At 39.7% G+C, this 23838-nt stretch overlaps 1 protein-coding gene across 1 annotated transcript in view; it reads left to right on the forward strand.

The window, feature by feature from the left end:
* Positions 1 to 23838, forward strand: part of LAMA1 (laminin subunit alpha 1) — a 227636-nt gene that overhangs the window by 186163 nt on the left and 17635 nt on the right. Inside the window, exons 50-56 of the mRNA XM_077492481.1 lie at positions 1468 to 1612; positions 2384 to 2525; positions 3840 to 3954; positions 8566 to 8736; positions 19112 to 19263; positions 19942 to 20130; positions 23140 to 23317. Coding sequence (XP_077348607.1) covers positions 1468 to 1612; positions 2384 to 2525; positions 3840 to 3954; positions 8566 to 8736; positions 19112 to 19263; positions 19942 to 20130; positions 23140 to 23317 — 1092 coding nt within the window. The remainder of the gene's footprint in view (positions 1 to 1467; positions 1613 to 2383; positions 2526 to 3839; positions 3955 to 8565; positions 8737 to 19111; positions 19264 to 19941; positions 20131 to 23139; positions 23318 to 23838) is intronic.

Consider the following 23838-nt stretch of genomic DNA (forward strand, 5'->3'; position numbering starts at 1 on the left):
GTGAATAGACAGCCAAGGCATCATAATGGACATAAAAATTGGACATGCACCATTTTATGCAGTTCACTAAATAAAACACATGGTAATGCATTAACACACACAAGGGTGCACTGCAATACATATGCATCAGAGTGCATTGGGTTAATGTGCTGGGTTTTCACCAACAATGGATCACAACATGACATATGTAACGTGCGTTAGTATGCATTGTGCCAACACTTGCAGTGTGAATGGACCCTCAATATTTTCTCCAATCCAGCAAAAGTATGTAGATTAGTAGTCCTGGCTTCACTTACTACATGCCAGTTCCAAGTCAGAGAGTGAGGTGGAATGGAAGCCCGAGACAGCACGACAATTAGCATTTTCACCACCAACAGAAAAATCTCCTGCTCTGTGTGGTGGGCCTAAGTGGAAATTTTGCTTCTGTTGGGATGCTACTGGGTGGATAATGCACGCCCTGCTGCCTTTGCCAACTTGGGGGAGTCCAAAGTACTAGAACAAAGAAAGAAACGATAGAAGGTTCGTGGCCTGACAAATTATCCTTAGTAAAAAGTTTTATTTGAACAACTGAAGTACAGTAAGTATTGTACTCACATTTATTAACTGGAATAAAATGACATCATGTTATTCCTCTTTAAAAGTCCATGTACCACTACCCATATCCCATGGGGTTATCAGATAATATATTTGGTTGACACGTTTCGAGGATTTTTCCACTTCCTCAGAGCCTTATGGAACTAGCATTTTCAGAAGGTGGTCAGCACTTGTTTTTTAATACAGATTTCCTTTTAATCATTAGTTATTACTAATAATTAGGCATTTTCATATCTTACTGTCATCCACGTAAAAGATTGAATACGTTTTTTTTCGGAGCTTTGTTGGGATTTCTGTAATAGATTAATTCTTATCTTAGTAGTAAGAAGATCCGGCAAAACTGTAATCCTTGAAGTGTCATTTATTGGTACATCAGAGGGCCAATAAAACAATAAATCTGATGTGTTTCGGCAATAGCCTTAGTCAATGAATTCTTATGATCATGAATGTGTGAGACATTTGTCCAAGGAATGTTTTAGGCAAGCCATAGATGATTTGAATTTCTATCTTTCCACCATGGGTGGGCAGAAAGAAAATTGCTTAATTTCCCCATCAGCACAGTCAGTGTTGATGGGGGAATCCCTCTTGCAGTGAAGTTGTGTTTTGAACACAATGATTATTGCCATTGGTTATAGCTAATTGTACCTAAGTCGATTGATGAATTGGCTTTGGTACAATCAGCCAATCAGGCTACACATAGATGGATCAAATAGTGTTCTTTATTAAGTGGGTATAATAACAATAACAAGTTGGAAACTGCTGTAGGCACTGGTGCCACTTACTACAATTGTAGATGTGCTCAACATGTAATATTTCTAATGCTTTGGTTGAATCAGAAAAGTTTTACACTGTCATTCATGTTCTTTTTATTAGAGAGATTTCTTGTCTCTGGAAATGGTGGATGGAAAGTTGAGACTGTCAGTGGAACTTGGTTCAGGACCTTTGATATTAACAACTGATGGACGTTATAATGATGGCAATTGGTATAAAGTTGCTTTCCAACGGAACAAAAAGCAAGGTAAGATTTTTGATATATTGCGAACTTCATTATTCAGTATATCATTCAATGCTGTGATCATGCAATACTCTACAAATTAGGCTATATACAAATTAGATCCAAATGCATACTGACATAAGAATATATTTTGTTATAATACATTCTATGCATTTAGGCAGATGTCTCCAAACTACGGCCCGGGGGGCCATTTTCAGCCCTTTTCTTCCCTATTTATGGCCCTTGGGGCTCTATTCCATCCACTGATGCCAACAATGGAGCACAATTCCTCCCACTAACACCAATGATGGGGCACAATCCTTCCACTAACACCAACAATGGGGCACTATTCCTCACACTAACACCAACGATGGGTCACTATTCCCTCCAGTGACACCAACTATGGGGAACTAATCCTCCCCCTGACACCAATGATAGAGCACTATTTTACCCACTTATTTACACTTCCACCAGGACATTTTCTACTCATAGTGGCTACAGTACAACTCAGGGTTGCCAACTGTCAGTAAATTCAATGACAGTTTGTGTGCTGGAGGGGACCCCATATGAGGAGGTTTGGGGCCGCTCTGTGCAATGGTATTGTACAAAGTGGCCCCAAACTGCCTCCAGGTGTATAACATGTTTTTATTTTAGTAAAAAAAATGTTTAACCTTACAACTGCTTTAAATTGGACAGTATTTGTGGAGTGTTATTTATGAAACCTATATCTTAATTACATCTATTGTAATATATACCTAATATATAACATTTAACAATATTATATTTGTTGCAAAGGTATTTTAGCTGTTATGGACTCCTTCAACTCCAGTCAAAGAGAGACCAAACTGGGTGAGGCACCTGGTACAGCATCAGACTTGAATAGGTCAGACAAAGATCCTATATACATTGGTGGTCTTCCCAGGTCCAGAGTGGTAAGGTAGGTTACACTGACCTCCTGTAGTATCTTTAAACAAATATATAGATCTTAGGGAACCAACATGTTGGGTTTGGAATTTGACTTGGATCAGGTTGCATACATTTATTGGTAACACACCATCCAATGCTGATGGATCAGGCAGAAATAAACAACTCTTGCTGATGTTGTAACACTCCCAACATCTTAGTTAAAGCAGACCTAGCATTTAAACATCAATATCTATATTTTATCGTGGCATTTTTTACCCTTTTGCTGAAATACCATGTAAAATAAAATAAAAACCCTTGTAAAGAAAAAAGTTAGATAACATACTTACCCTTTCCCCCTGGTTTCCCCCAGCAGCACATAAGCAAAGGTGTTCCTAATCTCATTCCTAGAATGTAAGCTCTAACAAGCAGGGCCCTGATTCCTCCTGTATTGAATTGTATTGTAGTTGTACTGTCTACCCTCATGTTGAAAAGCGCTGCGCAATTTGTTGGCGCTATATAAATCCTATAATAATAATAAAATAAAATAAATTCCAGGGAGATCATAGGGAATATTGAGTAACCCAAATCTCACTTTGAAGACTATCTTGCACTTTTCTGTTCTCACAAAACTTGTAGTACATTCCCCGGGAATTATTTTGCAAAATGATGGCGTCACTCCCTCTACTGCAGAAGCTGGGGGAGGGAAAGTTGGGTGTTTTATTTTTTTCCACCACAGATGTTTTTTATGTCACATGTGAATTTTCGGCAGAGGGGAGTGAGGCCACACTTAATTTCCCCTCACCTGCAAACAAAAAGTGTGGGGATCAGGGTGAGTTGGTGAAGGGTTAGAGGAGTCTATTTAAATGATCCTGCTCTTCTAGGGACCCCTACAGGCGTTCCTTGGCCCCTTCCCCTTGCCAAGTGCCCACCATAGCAAGCTGCTTGCTATAAGGGAACTCCTGCATGCTTGCTCCCGAGCTTCCTCTAAGTAGTCAGTGTGGTGGAAGCGGGGGGCAGGGCCGAACCACGGTCTGTGTTTGTCTTATGGACACACAGAGGCAGCTCGGGCTAGGCCCTGCCACCCGTTCCCGCCACACTGACTACTTATTTATCTATTTTGTCTCTTTATTTATTTTTGCAGCCTAGTCCTGCAATATTGCATTTTGTAAAATAAACCTCTGTATTGGCTATTTTTCTTCAAAAAAGTTACGAGTGAATGGTAATTTTAGTTATGAAAATACCAACAAATATAAATGTAAAATTCGGCTCCTCATTCTTTATTTTCTTATTTTTTGTATGTCAAATTGTCAACAGTAAAAACCATAGTTTTTCATACTTCATCTAGGAGACAACTAGTCAGCAGAACCTATGTTGGCTGTATAAGAAATCTGGAAATTTCACGATCAAACTTTGACTTGCTAAGAAATGCTTATGGTGTGAGAAAAGGCTGTAAATTGGAGGTGAGCAGAATACAATATTTATTATTAATAGCAATATGAATAATGGATGAATAAGTACAGCATTTAAATGTTTAATATACCTCTTTTGGAAAACAAATATGGTTGAATTATTAATGGAAGATACTGTTGTGTATTTTTATGTCATAAATGGAACACCTCAATTAATTCAAACAAATTCAGTATTTTTTGCACAGATTTTACTTTTTTTACTATTATCTACATTTGCAACTGTACCCCATTGTCAGGAACCTACCTGTGGTGGGTTCATGTGGCCAAGCATTTAGTTATCTTTTGCATCTGTAAGGTACAGTAAAGGTTTTCTCTGGAAAATGCCTCTCTTTGCAAAGCCTGTCTGACTTTCTTGTGTTCTGTGGTTCGTCTCTTGCACTTGGTTATGTTCCTTCTGTTCTGTCTGCCTATTGGTTTTTCTCTCCTCCAACCCTCTATTGCTTTTGCTGCATTACAAACTCCTTTTCTGTGCCCTGGCATGACCCCACATGCTCAACAAGTGGATTTTTGTTGATTGGGGGACTTGTATTGATTGATCCGAAGTCCTAGGTCTGCAGGGACCATAATATACTGGTTGCTCATTGTGGCACTGACATTTCTGCAACTAAATAGAGTTTTTATGTAATCCTGTACTTCTTTCTGGTTGCTGGTCCTGTCCTGTAAGTCCTTTTCAACCCTGTCATTGCCTGTTTCCTGCTCCCTAAATTCCTGGCTATATTTCCTAACTTGTCTAATTACTAGTTTTTGTCTGCTCTGAGTGTGCCTAAACCTTGTCAAAATTATGTTAATGTTCGGCATCTTAGGCAAGTCTCCTTGACTGCGTTACCATCCCAGCATCTCTGCCCTGCTGATATGACTTCAGCTTCTATGACTACTCCATGTTCCCTAGCGTATACCTACTGGAAGGTAAGCTCCTTGTTAAAGGAGAAGTCCAGCCTGACCTCGTTTGGCTGGGCTTCTCCTAAGGGTCACAGGAGTGTAATCCATTTTGCACTCCTATGACCCGTTTTTAGCAGAGATTGGTCTGAAGTCCACTCTCTGCTGACGTCACACAGATCAGTGCAGGCACCAAGTCATCCCGACTCTGGAAGTCTGGATCTGCCAGGTGCCTGGGCTGATCGCTGTCTCAACCTCTCAGTGAGCCGCTGAGACAGCCGATCCCCGCCTCTTCACGGCAGTGAGCGTAGAGGAGCAGGAGAGCTGCTGATTGACAGTCAACAGCTCTCTGCTCGGGGAGCCAAGGGGGTGTTCGATGGCTCAGTTCTCAGTGCAGAGATGCCAGGGGACAAATGCAGAATCGGAGCGATGCTGCATCCACCTAGGTAAGTATAATGGGGGAAAAAAACAAACCCATACTTCTCCTTTAAGACCAGATAATAGTTTGTGTAAGCTCCAAGAATCCTCAAAAAGGATTCTGCAGCACTGGTCATTTGGTGCTAGACTCTCAATCATGAAGTCAACTAATGCCAAATATGTGAACAGAGACGTGGATCCCTAACAATCACCATCATCTGTTTAGTTAATTAGGATTTGCTTTTTACCAAAAAATAAAAATAGCTCCATGTACCATTGTTTCATTGGGTTAAAGTAGAACTATGGGCACAACTTTATTTAATTTTTTTAATTTTGGATAGAGTAAGGGAGGGTTATAACCCCTGTCAGATTTTTTTTCACCCTTTGTGTCCCATTCCCTTATTTTGCAGACATTTCTCTTCACTTTCTGTCCTATAGCCAAACAGGAAGTAAGAGGAAATCTCTGCAAAATAAGGGAATTTCTTGGGGACCCCCAGGTCACCAGAACTAGTGCCTCCATTGGAAGATTTCCTTTCTATTACTTTTCTGGGGACAACCCAAAATTTGGGATTTTCTTTTACTTTCACTCTCAATGATAATGGTAAACAAGACAAATAGAGAGGGTGAATCTCCTTAAAGAGGAAGTAAACCCTGATGAGTTTACTTCCTCTTTCATTCCCTGCAAAGGCAAAGCATAATGGACTACTATGCATCGTATAGTAGCCCATTATGTGTCACTTACCTGACACAGGAGCCAGCGAAGTCACCGCTGTCCCCTGTAGTCCGGCGCATCCATCTTCTTGGTGGGGTCTCGCAGCTCCGCCGCTGCGGCACACGGGAGCCGACACGCGCGGCAGCTCCGTAGTTGGAAATGCCGCGCTTGGTGCGCCTATGCGCCGTAGACAGCGGTGCCTGTCTTCGGGCACATATCTCCTAAACCGTATAGGTTTAGAAGATATTTCTTGGACCTACAGGTAAGCCTTAATCTAGGCTTACCTGTAGGTCAAAGTGGTTTGTAAGAGTTTACAACCACTTTAATGGGAGGCAGAGACAGAAATAAAGACCTAACAGGTGTTCTAATCCCTGACCACTCTGTCCAAACCTAAAAATAAGGTTTTTCCTTTGGTTATAGTTTAAGGTCTCTTAAAGCAGCGGTGGGCCCCCGATGTCTTTACAGAAAGCCATCACACAGTGCTTTAAAAGATTTATTAGAAACTGTATTTTGGCTTTATTTTCTAGCATAGACACTTTCTACATGTCTATATGTTTTCCCTGTATCTGTATAGGATACCCCCATTGTTGCCCAATTAAATAGAAACATCAAGATGGCTTCTACCCCATCTTTATCTTTGTGTGTCCCTTTATGACAGTGGAAGGGAATCTCAATGACAAAATGCTAGGGACTGATATGGAGCTGTGTTTTATCAGTTTTCAGAAATTCTGCTCTAGGTTAATTAATCAGAACAGTCTGTCTTTGGATTAAATCATCTACTTTTTTTTTTTTTTTTTTTGCCTAATGGAGCCTAAAAGTAATATTGATATAGAGGAAAGTTATATTGCTTTGGCAGCTGAGATATGAAATTCTTTGTGACCTTACTCATTCAGTTTCTTTCATTTACAAACCTATTAAAGATCTTGCTCCCTTGGTAGATTCAGAGCAAATGCTCATTTCCCCCTATTTTTAAAATAAAATGTATTTTTGTGCGTGCCTGCATTAAAAAAAAAAAAAAGAGAGAATACTTGTGCTACACAAACCTCTTCTGGTCTGCTTCTTGGTTTGGTACACATTTCTAGGCCAGCTCCATTCACTGGACCATAGGAATGATGATTCTACACCCAATGTGGAGGCTGGAGGTGGAAGGGTGACATTGGAGGCTAAACCAGGAAGATATTTCGCTAAAATCTGAACTCCAGCCAACCATTAAATACACAGTTAAAATGCATATATAGGAGCTGTTTTACCTGCCAGAATATTTGCTTTTCTGTCCATCCAGTCCCGAGATTTACACATCTGGATAGCCAGCCTTGTGACCTGGCTTTTTTCTGCTGCGGCTTGTGATTGGTATAGGAAGGAATAGCCGGAAGAGATTATCCTTCCTCTTATTAACAGTTTTTTTTCAGCCCTTATGCAAGTAGCAGGTGATTGCTCTTTCTTCTCCCAGTTTGCTTCCACTATGTATAGCACTACAACAGACTGAAATCAAGACACATTCAAACATTTATTTTATATACAGTACACTAAAAATATTTGATTATTTTTTATAAACAAAAAAATAAGAAATAACTGCATTCATTGATATTTTTTAACATCTGCCTGGAGTTAGGGACTACTGGTGTTCCCGTCTGACTATACTATGTTCATACTCAAGAATGCATTTTGTGTTCTATAGTTATAACTACTAAGCCATCAAATAATTATTGTGTACAAAAATAACTGTTCATATGCCAATCCAAATTCTTTATTAATTGGTGACTTGCAGTAAATTGTTGTCAAGTTTTGGCCGTAATAGATAGCCGTAGGAAAGTAAAAATACAGGGAATACCTATTTGCTCTCTAACACAATGATGGGCGGCACAGTGGTGTAGTGGTTAGCACTCTCACCTAGTAGTAACAAGGGTCACTGGTTCAAAGCCCAACCAAGACCCTGCCTGGAGTTTGCATGTTCTACCTGTGCCAGCGTGGGTTTCCTCTGGGTACTCTGGTTTCCTCCCACACTCCAAACGCATGCTGGTAGGTTAATTGGCTTCTGTCCAAAATTGGCCCTAGTATATGAATGGTGATCTTGGATTGTGAGCTCCTTGAGGATAGGGACTGATGTGAGTGTGCAATGTACAGGGATATGGACAACTGTAGACACTCACTCAGTATGGACTGTTGTCTTTATTCAACCTTACTAACTATGGAGGATTATCAAAACAGGAGCAGTCAGAATCTGGCGCAGTTCTGCGTGACAACCAATCAGCTTCTATCTTTCATTTTCAAAGCTTAAGTGGACAAGCTGAAGATAGAAGCTGATTGGTTGCCATGTTCATCTGTTTCAGGATTGTGTCTGCTCCAGTTTTGTTAACTCCCCGCCACAAATGTAATTGCATATTATGAATTCTTATACCATACCTGGCAAAGAAAACAAAGCATTCTTGAAAGTATAGTAAACTATAGTACTGTATAGTAAAAGTAAAGAAATTGAAAAATACTGCGTTGGTCAACAAAATAGTACTGCCTATATATCCACTTTCTTAATCATATTGTAAGATTGGAATGTATAAATTACACGGTATATTACACTATATATGTTTTTGTCTCCTTAGCCTACACGCAGTATAACTGTTCTTAATGACGGCTATGTAGAAATGCAGCCTGTGTCCTTACCACCGGAGTCTGAGCTTATGGTGTCGTTTTCCACTCTCAACGACACTGGGATAATCCTGGCTGGGTTTGGCAAGGCAGCAGAGAAACGTAGTCGCAGGCAGGCCCAGCTGGTGAGTAATGACTTTGTTATGTAGAGTAATTTAAATGGTGTTTAAATTATGCAGTCATCTAGCATAAGATGGACATTTACTTTGTGCCTGGATGTGATTCAATGCATTATTAAATGTCAGTGTTAACCTGTAAGTGAATTTTCATTTTTGTACTTTCTATGATTCAACAGTACAACACTCCCTGTAAATTAAAATAATTCAAATGTTTTAATTTGACAATATATTTTAAACCAGTTCTTCTTTTTCTTTACCAGAAACTTACTATATACAGTATTGCAAAAGCAAACCTGTGAGAATGTGACAGCTTCTATTCACAGGGATATACACCTGCTTACATCTCTTAGAACAGCACTTTAGCTTTCAATGTCTACGGTGCCTTGAAAAAGGATTCTCAAGAAACGTAAATTTATTTTTTGTGAGTTTATGTGATAAAACAACACAAAATGGCACATAATTGTGAAGTGGAAGGAAAATTATAAATGGTTTTCAACATTTATTTACAAATAAATATCTGAAATGTGTGGCGTACATTTGTATTCATCCCCCTAACTAAAATCTAGTGGAACTAATTGCCGTCAGAAGTCACCTAATTAGTAAATGGAGTTCACTTGTGTGGAATTTAATCTCAGTATAAATACAGCAGTTCTGTGAAGCCCTCAGAGGTTTGTTTGAGAATCTTAGTGAACAAACAGCATCATGAAGGCCAAGGGACACACCATACAGGTCAGGGATAAAGGTATGGAGAAGTTTAAAGCAGGGTTAGGTTAAAAAAAAAAAAATATCCCAAGCTTTGAACATCTCACAGAGCAATGGAAAGAGAATGGCACAACTGCAAACCTACCAGGCTACAGGCTGGGCAAGGAGAGCATTGATCAGAGAAGCAGCCAAGAGGCCCATGGTAACTCTGGAGGAGCTGCAGAGATCCACAGCTCGGGTGGGAGAATCTGTCCACAAGACAACTATTAGTCGTGCACTCCACAAATCTGGCCTTTATGGAAGAGTGGCAAGAAGAAAGCCATTGTTGAAAGAAAGCCATAAGAAGTCCCCTTTGCAATTTGCAAGAAGCCATGTGGGGGACACAGCAAACATGTGGAAGAAGGTGCTCTGGTCAGATGAGACCACAATTTAACTTTTTGGCCTAAAAGCAAAATGCTATGTGTGGCAGAAAACGAACACTGCGTATGACCCTGTACACGCCATCCCCACCATGAAACACAGTGGTGGCAGCATCATGCTGCGGGCATGCTTTTCTTCAGCAAGTGCAGGAAAGCTGATCAGAGTTGATGGGAAGATGGAAGGAGCCAAATACAGGGCAATCTTGAGACAGGGGCAGTGGTTCACCTTCCAGCAGGACAATGGCCCTAAACATAAAGCCAGATCTTCAATTGAATGGTTTGGCTCAAAGCATATTCATGTTTTAGAATGGCTCAGTCAAAGTCCAGACCTAAATCCAATTGAGAATCTGTGGCAAGACTTGAAAATTGCTGTACACAGATGCTCCTCATCCAATCTTACAGAACTTGAGCTATTTTGCAAAGAAGAATGGGCAACATTTCTACAAAGTATTGACTCAGAGGGGCTGAATACAAATGCATGCCACACTTTTCACATATTTATTGGTAAATAAAATGTAAAAACATTTATAATTTGCCTTTCACTTCACAATTATGTGCCACTTTGTGTTGGTCTATCACAAAAAAAAACAATAAAATACATTTACATTTTTGGTTGGAAAATGACAAAGTGTGGAAAATGTCAAGGGATATGAATACTTTTTCAAGGCACTGTATCTCTGGTCTACGTCTATCTGCTAAGCAAATTCTAACACCACCACCTACCTGAATCTTAACAATTAAACTAACCAATATGATAACATATAACCCGTCATTAAGGGCCCACACTATTGCAGCACATTAGCACATGCACCTTAACAGTCTTTATGCTGTGTGTTAACTTGTGGTAAGGCAGCCCATTCATTTGAATAGGCTACCTAATGCTTCATTCAGAACACTTTAAAAAAGGTGTATATAGTATTTCTGGCAGCAGACCACAGCACTGTGCTGCAGCGCATGTGCCTTTGCAAGGTTCAGAATGACTGGGAACACAGAAACCCAGGCAACGTGCATTGCAGCAACATGTGTTTTAATGGAATGGAATAGTGTAACTGGGCCTTAACATTTAAGGATGAGTAAATAGGAATCGAAATGCCATTCTGTAATATTTAAGCACAAACCTACGTTTATTCCAATGATAACAGTTTTGCAGAGTCAACACATTTCAGTTGTTGTAACTTCCCCCCCCCCTTTCATTAGGGAATGAAAAAAGATTATATAGTTTATTTGAACTCAAAAATCAATCTAGAGTTCAATACTTACTAATAACCTAGTATGAGAGCGTGAGAGCAATAACACCAGATTTAACACACCTGCTCCCCATTTACATCTGAGACCTTGTAACACTAACAAGTCACATGACGCCGGGGAGGGAAAATGGCTAATTGGGCCCAATTTGGACATTTTTATTGTCAGTAACTCATTCCCCTCTGCTACAGCTGAATATCATGCTACTCAGAACAGGCAAACCTTAAGCACTTCCTGGTAATGACAGAACTTGCCCCCCATCCTTGCCCCTAATGGAGGCTGCCTTGTTGGCCAATATGATTGTGTGATAGGGAAGCTCTGTCGTGCTGGAGCTTTGCCAGTTCTGATTAGCCTGGCATTCAGCTGTAGCAGAGGAATGACAGTTCTATGTGCTTGCACTTTATACTGAGTAAAGAAATGTCATCAGGACACCAAGGATTCCTCAGAAGGGTACAAAACTATATTAATATTGGTCACACAGTACACATACCACAAAGTTTCAGATCCTTGCAGGGCCCCTTTGTCAGTGACCTGAGGCCCCTTCGTCAGCGACCTGTCCAACAAGTCCTGCGTGGCTCTGAAACGTTGCCGTATGTGTACCGTGTGACCATGTGACTATATCTTTGGACCCTTTTGAGGAATCCTTTGTGTGTTGATGACATTTCTTTACTCTGATTATCTACGGTTTCCAGCCGGTGGTCATTATAGCACCCAACATTACTACAGCCAGTGTTAGGAACGTGTGCATGGGGAGTATTGCATTGCACTTTATACCGTTCACACTTTTTTTTGCATTTATTGAACAAGCTGTTTAAACCTCAACGCATCTTCAGACCAATTGTGTCACTTAACCCCTAAAACATTGACTACTCCAAACCCTTGACACTAATTTTGTCACTTAGCCCCTAAAACATTAACCATAGGCTCGACACTTTTCCTTCTGACCATTTTCCCTAATGCTAATACAGTCTAATCTCTAACCTAATCCCTTTCACTGAAAACGAATGATCCATTCTAAGAGATATGAATAGTCAAGTGATAATTGAACCCAGTGATTACAACTGAAACCTGAACATTAGTTAAATATACATAGATAGGTCTACATCCAATTTCTTTATGGAGAAGAACATCAATGGAATTATAAAATATTTTTTTTTAGTAAAATTTGCCTTCCATCTGTTCTCCAATTAATTTAAGATAAGTAAATATAAAAAATAAAGAGTAGAGTTACTGAAACCAGTGTTTTATCACTACAGCCACAGAGTACACATATATCTGTCTTTTCTTATCTACTGGTATTCAGGACTGTTGCAAGCTCTGGGATATTTTACATATCAGGCATAGTATAACTGTATTACAATCTGTGCTCAAAAATTTAGAACCGTTAGATTGTAGAGATGTTTCAAGGTCTTAAATGTTGTAAACATGTCAGTAATATTACTTGTTGCTTTTCAGTAAGATTAGCTGATCCTCCAGCCTTGAAAGTATCTCTTCCCCTTCCTCTCTTCCCTTGGACGGGAGGGCATCGTTAATTTCATACTAAATGTAATTGGGTTATTGCCGGCAGAGATTTCAGTTATGTTTAGTTTGTATTACAAATAATAATCGGACCGTCTGAATCACAAATGGGAAAATGTTTGCTTATTTTATTCCAATCTGTAGAGCAATGCATTCCAAAGTAAATAGCTGTGCATCAGTCATATTCTAATATAGTTATTATAGTAGTTGTAATATGGTCCTTTATACAGTGTATGTAATATCAAATACTGTTCATTGTATCATTTAAAAAAAAAAAGAATACTGTTAAAGTGTTAATAAAATATAACATTTTAGTTATATTCTTCAATTGTTGATATTTGTTAAATACAATGACATACTAAATACAAACATCATCAGGACGTGTTTTCCAGTGTTTTTCCTGTGTGTCCTGTCTCCTTTCCTAATGAGTTCAATGATCAAAAGGAGACTGCATCATGGAAAACATTATAGTAGCCTAAATAGATAGTTATTTTTCTTCAATTTTATTTATTATTTTTTAATTTAGAAGTTTTAAACAAATTCTTATGTATGGTATGCATAAAAATATACAGGGTACGGTGAGAATAGACTCAAGCAAATAAAAAGCTCTCCAATTAAATCAGTAAATCTGTCCTATAACAGAAAGCTCCCACATTTCATTCCATCACATATGGCAATCATGGGATAGTCCTCATTTTAGGAGAGTGGGCAGAGCCATGTCAATCAGTGCTTTGCAACCCATCAGTGTTAATTTTGGCATCACATTTCGATTTAGTTTTGATCATAGTCTTTTGACTAAAAATGCCATTTTAGTTTTAGACATATTTTAGTCATCTGAATTGTTTTCATTTTTGTCGTATTTTAGTCAACTAAAATCTCCAGTACATTTTAATTTTTTTTAGACTAAAATCGAATGGGTTTAGTTAAATTGTAATGCATTATTTAAGCATTATTTAAGCATTATTTAAACAATTTCCAAACTCATTATATACTCCTGGAGTAAAACAAATAAATAGCATGTTATTATTTATGGTATTAAGGTTTGAACATCACAGAGATTTAGCCGTTGCCATATATAACCAATGTTAATTTTGATGTCAAATTTAGATTTCGTTTTAGACATAGTCTTTTAACTAAAATGCCATTTTAGTTTCAGTCATATTTAATTCATCTGAATTGTTTTCGTTCAATCTCCTACATTTGAGTTGACTAAAATCTCCAGTATATTTTAGTCAACTAAAATCTAATGGGCTTAGTCAAATTGTAATGCATTATTTAAGCATTTTGTTTTAGTTTTTTAACTAAAATGCCATTTTCGTGGTATTTTAGTCATCAAAATTTTTTTAGTCGTATTTTAGTAAATTTAAATTGTGTTATTTTTGTCAACGAAATTAATACTGCAACCCATCAGCCAAATGCATATAAAAAACTGCTGATGTATAGTGCAAATATAGTCTAATATATAGCCATTTATTCCAAACTGAATACAGCTTTTTTTAGATATCATTTGTCCAGTGGAAACTATGGCTTCTGCATAGTAAGACTTGGGACTCAATATATGGTATACATTCATACTGTATATCTTTGCTTAACTAATACAAACACTGCGTGCACTGTTGACATAGAATGAAGAGAGAATTTTTTCTAAAGATGGGGCATGGCAGAAGCTGTTTGCTTTCAGACTCACTCTCTTTAAGTGCAACTTTTTTTAGAAGCTGTCAGTCTCAATCCACCAGTCTATGTGGCTACTCCTGCAGCCTCAAATGATCTTTCCCAAGTGACAAAAAGGACCAACCTTGTCTGATTTTTATTTTCTTCCTGGGCCTACATTTTCCATTAGCTAAACGTAAACTGTCATGCCACCAGTGTTGCTATATAGGGCAGAAGCTGAGCCAGAGACATTCAGACTGTATATATTGTACAAGTCTGAACATTCTGCAATATCTATGGTTAGATATATGTCAGGGCTGGGCTCAGGCCTTCCTTCTCAAAGCTGGCTGCTTAGCTGCCGGCTAATTGCCAGCTCCTATCTCTCCACAGCGACTCACCTGTTGATTTTATCCTGCTTGTCAGTCCTGCCTACTTAAGCCATCCAGTCCAGAATCTCTAGAGACGCTCTCCTGTGTTCCTGTTAAGGACTTGTTTGGCTGACATTCCTTCTGGCTCCAGATCATACCGCGATTTTAGCGATGTCTTTGACAAAAATCAAGCCGGTAGTTTGACTCCATACCGGTCATAATATTGCGCGCTAGACCTTCAGCCTCATGGCCGGCTTTACCCTTTGTCAGTCTTGGAGGATAAGACCATGGAGGAGTATGTTGCAGACACACTTTCTCAAGGTTTTATCCACAAATCCTCATCTCCTGCTGGTGCTGGTTTCTTCTTTGTGAAGAAGAGGAGTGGTGAACTGAGACCTTTTATTGATTATAGGGATCTCAATCATTTCACGATTAAGAATGTCTCTCCGATTCTGATTACGGAGTTATTTGACCGCCTCAAGGGAGCAAAGGTTTTTTACAAAGCTTGATTTGAGAGGGGCATACAGTCTCATGAGGATTAAGGAGGATGACGAGTGGAAAACTGCTTTTAATACCAGAACAGGCTATTAATAGTACCTCTTAATGCCTTTTGGCCTTTGTAACTCCCCAGCAGTTTTCCTGGAATTTCTTAACAATGTCCTCCGAAAATGTGTTTCAGTTATGTGTGGTAGGTTATCTCGACGACATCCTCATATTTTCCAAGTCCCTGGAGAGCCACCATACAGATGTCTGTCGTGTGCTTCAAAAACGAGGAGAGAACAATCTCTATTGTAAATTGGAGAAGTGCAAATTCCATCATGAACAGGTTAGGTAATTTACACTGCTGGTTTTTTAATGGACCCAGAGAAGCTTTCAGCAGTCCTACAATGGCCCCCGACCTGTGGGTTTACATCCTCTACAGGGCTTTGCCAACTATTATCAGAAGTTTATTCGTAACTTCTCATCTCTGGTCAAGCCCTTGACTGATATGACCAGAAAGAACGGTAACCCACAGAGTTGGTCTCCCGGAGTCCATTAAGGCCTTTGAGAGTCTAAAGGCTGCCTTTGTTTCTGCTCCAGTGTTGGCACATCCTGATCCTACATTACCTTTATCCTTGAGGTTCCTACATCTGAGAGCGTTATGCATCCTTGTGTCTACTTTTCCAAGAAATTGTAACCTGCAGAGTGCAATAACGAGATTAGCCATGAAAGAATGGAAACATCTCCTCGAAGGTACCACTGTGCCATTTGTCATTCTTACTGACCATAAAAATATCACATTCTTGTCTGAGGCTAAACGCCTCTTTCCCAGGAGGGCGCGATGGGCTCTTTTCTTGTCTAGTTTCAATTACATTGTCTCATTCTTACCCGGTACTAAGAATGTAAGGGCTGACGCTTTGTCATGGCAAAATTCCTCCACTTCCAAGATGGAGTCGGTTACGGTGATTCCTCCTGATTGTATTCTGGCTACGGTTCGCACCAGTCTCACTTCTCCTTTGGGTGAAAAAATTCTTGTGACCGCTGCTTTGTCCCAGAGAGTCTCCATACTGCCGTGCTCCAGACTTACCATCATCCCAAGGCTGCTGGCCACCCTGGGAAGAATCAACTCTTTTTGGCCAGCATTTCCCAACAATTCTGGTGGCCTAGCCTACATGCTGATGTAACCACCTTTGTAGCTGCCTGTTCCGTGTGTGCTCGGAGTAACACTCCAGGACACTTTGCAGTGGGCCTCCTACAACCCATACCCAATGGAGAGAGGACCTGGACCCTGTCTGTGTATTTCATTGTGGAGTTACCCAACTCCCAGGGCAACACATCCTTATGGTGGTTGACCTGTTCTCAAAAATGTCCCATTGTATTCCGCTTCTACAGAACTTCTTCCTTCTAAGGAACTGGCTTCCATTTTTTCTCAGGAGATCTTTCACTTACATGGGCTACCCAAGATGATTGTTTCAGACAGGGGTAGTCAGTTTGTGCCTTTTGTGCACAGTTGGTAATTCGGCTTACTTTCTCCTCTGCGTATCATCCGCAGTCTAATATGGCTGCAGAACGAGCCAGTCAATCCTTGGAGCAATTCTAGTTGTTATATTTCTGAGCATCATAACAACTAGTCAGATCTTTTACCATGGGCTGAGTTTGATCACAATAGTGCCTTGAATTCTGCTTCCTGATTGTCCCCGTTTATGGCGAACTATGGTTTCCAACCTTCCATGTTGCCTGACTCATTTTTCCGGAGAGTATTCCTGCGTTGGAGGAGCATCTCCGTGGTCTTCGTTCCACTTGAGCACAAGTACAGGAGGCTTTGCGACATGCTAATAATAGGTGCAGACTCCATGCTGACTGCAGACGCCTGCCTGCGCCTTCCTACCAGGTTGGGGACAGGGTCTGGCTGTCATCTCAAAACCTCCAACTTTGTGTTCCCTCTCCGAAGTTCGATCTTTGGTTTATTGGGTATTTCCGTATTCTTTACTGGATTAACCCAGTGGCTTACACATTAGATCTTCCTCCTAATATGAATATTTTGAATGTATTTCATGTCTCCTTACCAAAACTTTTGGTCTGCAACTGTTTTACCACCTTGGTGCCTCGTCCTCACCATGTACAGGTTGAGAACCATGAGGAGTATGAAGTACAGTCCATTATTGACTCCCGTAGGTTCCGTGGGCGCATAAAGTACCTGGTACATTGGAAAGGGTACGGTCCGGAGGAACGCTCTTGGGTCTCATCCTCAGATGTACATTCCTCTGTCCTCCTCCGTGATTTCCATAGATGTTTTCCCCTCAAACCTGGGGGTCTTCCAAGGGGGAGGGGTCATTGAGAAGGGGCTACTGTCAGGGCTGGGTTCAGGCCTCTCTTCTTAAAGCTGGCTGCTCAGCTGTTGGATAATTGCCGGCTCCTATCTCTCCACAGTAACTCATCTGTTGATGATATCCTGCTTGTCAGTCCTGCCTGCTTAAGCCATCCAGTCCAGATGATCTCTGCCTTCGCCTTGGTACATCTCTAGAGATGCTCTCCTGTGTTCCTGTTAAAGACTTGCTTAGCTGACATTCTTTCTGGCTCCAGATTCAGCTTGCTGTTCTACTACGATGATCTCTGGCTCCCTGACATTTTGGCTTGTCTGAGTATCCATTCTGGTTCCTGAACTCTGGCTATGTTTTGACTATGTTTACCCTGTTTACCTTTTTATTATTATTATTATTATTATTAAACAGGTGTGATTTAACTGTACTTCTGTCTCAGTCTGATTCATGGTTTCTGACAGTAGGCGAAGGCCATGAATTCAGAAGATGCAGTCAATCCACTTGTTGGTAATATTTTTGTTCAGATTGGATGAGCATGATCAGCACATGGATCAGTTTGCCATGGCGTTACAAACACTCCTGAGTCGCACGGCTCAGCTGAAATCTCCCACTGTGGTTGCTCCAGTACAACCTGAGTTGCAGGTCATCCTGGTTCCTGAACCCTGGCTATGTTTTGACTATGTTTACTCTGTTTACCTTTTTTATTATTATTAAACAAGTGTGATTTAACTGTACTTTTGTCTAAGTCTGATTCATGGTTTCTGACACTATAAACCTGTAAATGGGCTCATAGATTGTGGTAAAGAGGTCATACTTGCCCTGGTGGGTCCCTCTCTAAAGGAATAGAGTTTTAGAAGCTGAAAACCTTAGTAGCTGTTTTGCATAGAATGCATTAGTTCAGTATGTGTGTGTTATTTCACATTGAAGGCATTTTCTAAGAGAATTATTGCTGTTTGACAAAGCCTCAGGCATTTTGTGAAATTAGATTTCAGACTTCAATAACCTGAGGCAGAGCCTGAAGCCTAATCACTCCGTATAACAAGGTCACAGAGCCACAGGCTTATTCTTTATTCCGTGTATCTATGGCCCTGTATATTGTGCTGCCGCAGACTGTTCAATTCCTGCCACGGTCATTTTCACATGCATATTGTATATTTCTATTTCATCACATCAATTGCTGCTCTTTGAAGTCCTCCTGCTTTATGTGTCAAATATCCAACTCAAGAGGGAGGGAATAAAAGTATTACTATTATCCTCAACTTATATGCTTCCAAAAATTAGAATTATTAGAAAGATCCATTATCTTAATAACTGAAGTGGTAAATATCCTTTGTATTGAATTTTCTAGAGCTTTTACACCACACTTTCACTTTTGTATTATTGCCACTTGTTAGGATTTTAGAATTCGTTTAGAAGGTTTATGGGTTTGTAGCATCAATCCGAGCGCAACTGCCCTGTGCCAGCTCTACATTATTAGAGATTTAGTGAATGCTGGATCCTGGGTTTAAGCCCTATGTAAGCTTGATCTTTGGCTTCTTTTTCATGCTGTAGAGGTCAGTAATAAAGAGAACCTATTGCTTTGCCCTGCATAGTCAAAGCACAAAGTCATTTTATTTTATTAACCTTTTCACATTTTTTTCTTTTTTTCCTTTCTTTTTTTTTTTTTTATGCCACCTAGCCATTTTTTGCTTTAATGCTGGTAAACGGTCATGTTGAATTACACATTAATCCTGTGGATGGAGCAAGCACAAGAAAAACAGTCATCAAATCACCTACTGGGACCTATAGTGATGGCCAAGAACATTCCATTATTCTCCTTCGTAACAAAAGGTATCTGATTTTGCTTTTAAAGCGATTGCAATGAGATTTTTAATTAAGACAAAATCCTATCTGAGTATGTGTATACATACTGTAGATTGTTTTATAACTTACTAAACAATGAATTTTTGATTTTTAATTGAACATTGAGAACATTTTGTGTAGGGTTTGTTCAGCTGTAAACTTACATAAGGGATATGTTACTATAAAGTTGTATTATGCTTTAACTTGATGTGCTAAAGCAGTGGTTTCCAAACTGCGACCCTGGGGGCCAGATGTAGCCCTTTGCTTGCCTTTACATGGCCTTTGAGGCATTATTCCACCAACTGACTGCAATGTTGGGGCACCATTAGCCCCGCTGACACCATCAATTGGGCACTATTCTTCCAATTGATACAGACACTGGGACACATTTTCTCTATTCCCCTCAATAAAACCAATGATGGGACACTATTCCTCCCACTGACACCAGGGCATTTTCTACTCCTACTGACCAAAGTCCAGTCCCCACCTAAAGCCTGAGGGACCGTAAATGGGCCCTTTGCTTAGTACGTTTGGAGACCTCTGTGCTAAAGGAAGTCATCCTTGCTGTGAAGGCCAGTTTGGCTTTAAAGCTGTGCTACCCTGTACTGATCATTACTGACATCTGATTATTTACAGTACAACTAACATACTGAATTTTTTTTCTAGGCTGGTGAGTGTGCAGGTTGATGAAGGGAAACCAGCAGAGGTGAAACTCAATGGTCCGTCTGTGGATACGGCTGCCATAAATGCTTCTAGCTTTTTCATTGGTGGAGTGCCTGGCAAAATGGGCGCCACTATGCTCAGGACAAGTCAATCTTTCTATGGATGCATTCAGAATTTGATTTTAAATATGGAGTAAGTTTGATACTGCATTCTGCATGGGTTTCCTTATTGCAATTAGATATCTGATGCAGAAATGTGTTTAAAGTGGACCTATCATGCAAAGCTTAAAATATGAATTCTAGATTCAGTCAATAATGTATGACCATATGTGCATATACCATATGTACATATGCACATTTGACCATATTTGCAGCATTGGTATGCATGGTTAGTTATTATTGGTTGATCCATAATTATGATTTGGGAACTTTTTTAGTCACGGTAGTTGATTTACTAAAGGCACATAGACTGTTTATTTTACTAAGCAATTTTTCCCAGAGCTTAGTAAATGAGGTAAAGCTTGACTGACTTCCATCATCCAATCATGTGCATGCAAAAATTGTGTTTTTATGTTTTGTTTCTTATATTTGATTGCGTTTTCACTACATGCAGCTCTGGAGAAAATTCCCTTACAAAATGAACAGCCTATTTGCTTTTAGTAAATCAACCCTATGGCTTCTCTCAGGGGCGATGAAGGAAGGGAAATATGCATATTTCAAACATTATAAGGAAACGTCTTATGTCTGTAGGTGCTCAGGATTATTTCTGCCATATGTGTCATCTAGCTGCGTGTTTGTATTTTCTTTTTATGTTATGTGAACCCAAAAAAGTAAGTTTTTTATTTCTTTTTGGTTGCTTGTTTTTTCTCTTAAAATACAGCATGAGTGTGTTAGGGTGACAGATTAGATATAACACCATTTCCTGGCTATTTTAGGTAAAAAAAATCTTCTATGAATACTGAAGCCACGGGTAAATGTTACAAATACCCTTTAACCACTTGATCTCCCTGGAATATTTACCCCCCTTCATGACCAGGCCATTTTTTGCTTTACAGAAAATAGGTTAAACGGCTAAGACTTGGATCTAAAAATAGATTGAACTGTTTAGACCAGGATCTGAAAATAAGTTGATGATCTATAAATAGATTGAACTGTTTAGACCAAAATCTAAAAACAGATTGAGGATCTAAAAATAGATTAAACTGTTTAGACCAGGCTCTAAAAGACAGGATCTAAAAATAGATTTAGAAGCTAAAAATAGGTTGAACTGTTTAGACCAGGATCTAAAAATAGATTGAGGATCTAAAAATAGATCAAATTGTTTAGACCAGGATCTAAAAATAGATTAAGGATCTAAAAATAGATCAAATTGTTTAGATCAGGATCTAAAAATAGATTGAACGATTTAGGACAGGATCTAAAAATAGACTGAACTGATTAGACCAAGATCTAAAAATAGATCGAAGATCTAAAAATGGATTGAACTGTTTAGACCAGGAAATTTTGAAAAAGAATCAAAACGATATGTTTTACTTTCTGCTATAAAAACATATCCAATAAAAAAAATATCAAATTTCTTCATCATTTTAGGCTAATATGTATCCTGCTACATATTTTTGGTTAAAAAATAATCAAAGATAAGCATATATATATTGATTGGTTTATGCAAAAGTTATAGCGTCTACAAACTATGAGATATTTTTATTATCTCATGCAATATTGCGGTACACACTCTGATACCAACTGACACTTTTGACACTTTTTTGGGAACAAATGACACTAATACAATGATCAGGGCTAAAAATATGCACTGTACTAATGACACTGGCTGGGAAGGGGTTAACATCAGGGGCAATCAAAGGGTTAACTGTGTGCTTAACCATTGTTTATGTGAACTGTGGGAGGTGCTTTTACTCTGGGAAGAGATGGAATTTATTCCCTGATTTTCAGGGACACAAACTCCATCCCCCCCCCCCTGTCAGAGCGCTGATCTGCCTTGTTTACCTAGGCAGATCACAGTTCTGTGTCTCTGCCTGAAGATCAGCATGTGGCGGTGGACATCGAATACCCGGTACACACCAATCAGATTCCGCTGTGTGTAATTCATGCCCCCCTGCCCGGAAGTGTGGGATCGCGTATATATACTTGATCCAGTAGACAGGTGCCGTTAGAGGAACACCCAAATTAGCATCCCAAAGGGGGGTGTTTGGTCCATCTCTACCTGTCAGTAACACATTTGCTGTCCCTGGGTGGCTACATTGACTTCTCCACTGTACCTATGGAGGGAGCCATGTTTACCACCCAGGCTGGACTTCAAACATGTCCCCCTATGTCCCCCTCTTTTGCGTTTGAGTTTTATATCCTTTAAAGCAGTAGAAAATCCAGCTGAAGCACTTGTAATAAAGCTTACTTGTAGGTACAAGTAATATTTCCTAAATGTGTACAGTTTAGGATTCGGCTGGTGATGTCTCTGGCGCATGAATTTTGAAGGGATGGCATACTCATGCCACCCCTTCAGAGCTCTATGCCACAGGCGTGACTCCCAAGCATGCCTGGGTATTAAGTCATCTCGGGTTAGCCATTCAAACTGCCAGAGCTTGCGAACCTGGAAGAAAGGCCGGGGGGTGAAAATGGAAGCCCTGTCAGCGGTCACAGTGTGGTGCTGAAGGGCTTTGTTTTGGGTACATTTTTCATAGTGTGCTAGTATGCAATGCATACTAGCACATTATGATATTACTATGCAGGAAGTTTTTAATTGATGAAAGTTTACTACTGTTTTAAGGGAAAGTCAGCTGTAGATTCTTGTAAATGTTTCCCCTTTATGAACTGCCAATGGAAGGAGCTATGACACTGGGCTACATTAACCAATGACCTTGAAGTGTCTTTGACCAAGTTACATTCCAGTCAAAGGAATATAAGAGAAATTATCCGTACCCTATTATGGCTCTTAGACACAGCGAGGATACTTTTAGTCACCAGATTGTCTATTCACACTGCTACAAACGCTCAGGAAAATGTATATTGTATATATCTTCACACTGTGAACTCAGCAAGCTTGTTAAGGTGGATTCAGGAGGAATTCTATTGCCGAAACAAACAGTAACTGTACACCATCTTCAGTAATATGATGTGTCGCTTCAGTCATAGTTGCTCTTGTAGTAATCTAAATATTAATCATTATTTCAATTATCACATTAATTAGGCAATTGGATTTCACTATGGTTATTAAGTATGAAAAAGTACAAATGGATAGCTGCATGCTAACGGAGAAGCCTGCGGTCAACAATGAGGAACCAGACGCACAACCGACAGTAACACCGCCTGTCACAGAAAGGAAGTTATCTCTGACAACATCCATAGAGAAAACCTATGTCACCAAGGTAAGCAAAGGATGTTTACATGGACAAGACCCTTTACTGCAAGCAGCAAGATTTGTTACTGAGTGAAGTTTGGTTTTTCAATCCTTATTTTATGCAATGTTGAGACGTATCTCCTGGGTAAAGGAAAGGAGAACACCTGTCCCTGTTGCTTCCATTACATGGTGGACTGGAGGCAAATCAGTGAAAATAGAATTATTCTCATCAGTTTTAGGTTAGAACTGTTTTGTGACAATCATGTGATCAAGAAAAGATCAATTTGCATGCTATTATTGAGCAGATGACATTAAAGAGGAAGTAAACCCTGATGGGGTTACTTCCTCTTTGTTTCCCTGCAAAGGCAAAGCGTAATGGGCTTAGTATATTGCTTAGTAGCCCATTATGTGTTACTTACCTGACACAGGAGCCTACGATGTCCCCGATTTCCTCGCCGGCTGGAAGCGTCCATCTTCCTTCCAGGGTCACGGACTCTGGCTCTGTGACTGGCCGGAGTCGCGTGACGTCACTCCCTCGCGTGCACGTGG

This window comes from Lithobates pipiens, unplaced genomic scaffold (genome assembly GCF_037356315.1).
Source record: "Lithobates pipiens isolate NorthernLeopardFrog02 unplaced genomic scaffold, aLitPip1_a1.2 Scaffold_19, whole genome shotgun sequence".
Classification (NCBI taxonomy): domain Eukaryota; kingdom Metazoa; phylum Chordata; class Amphibia; order Anura; family Ranidae; genus Lithobates; species Lithobates pipiens.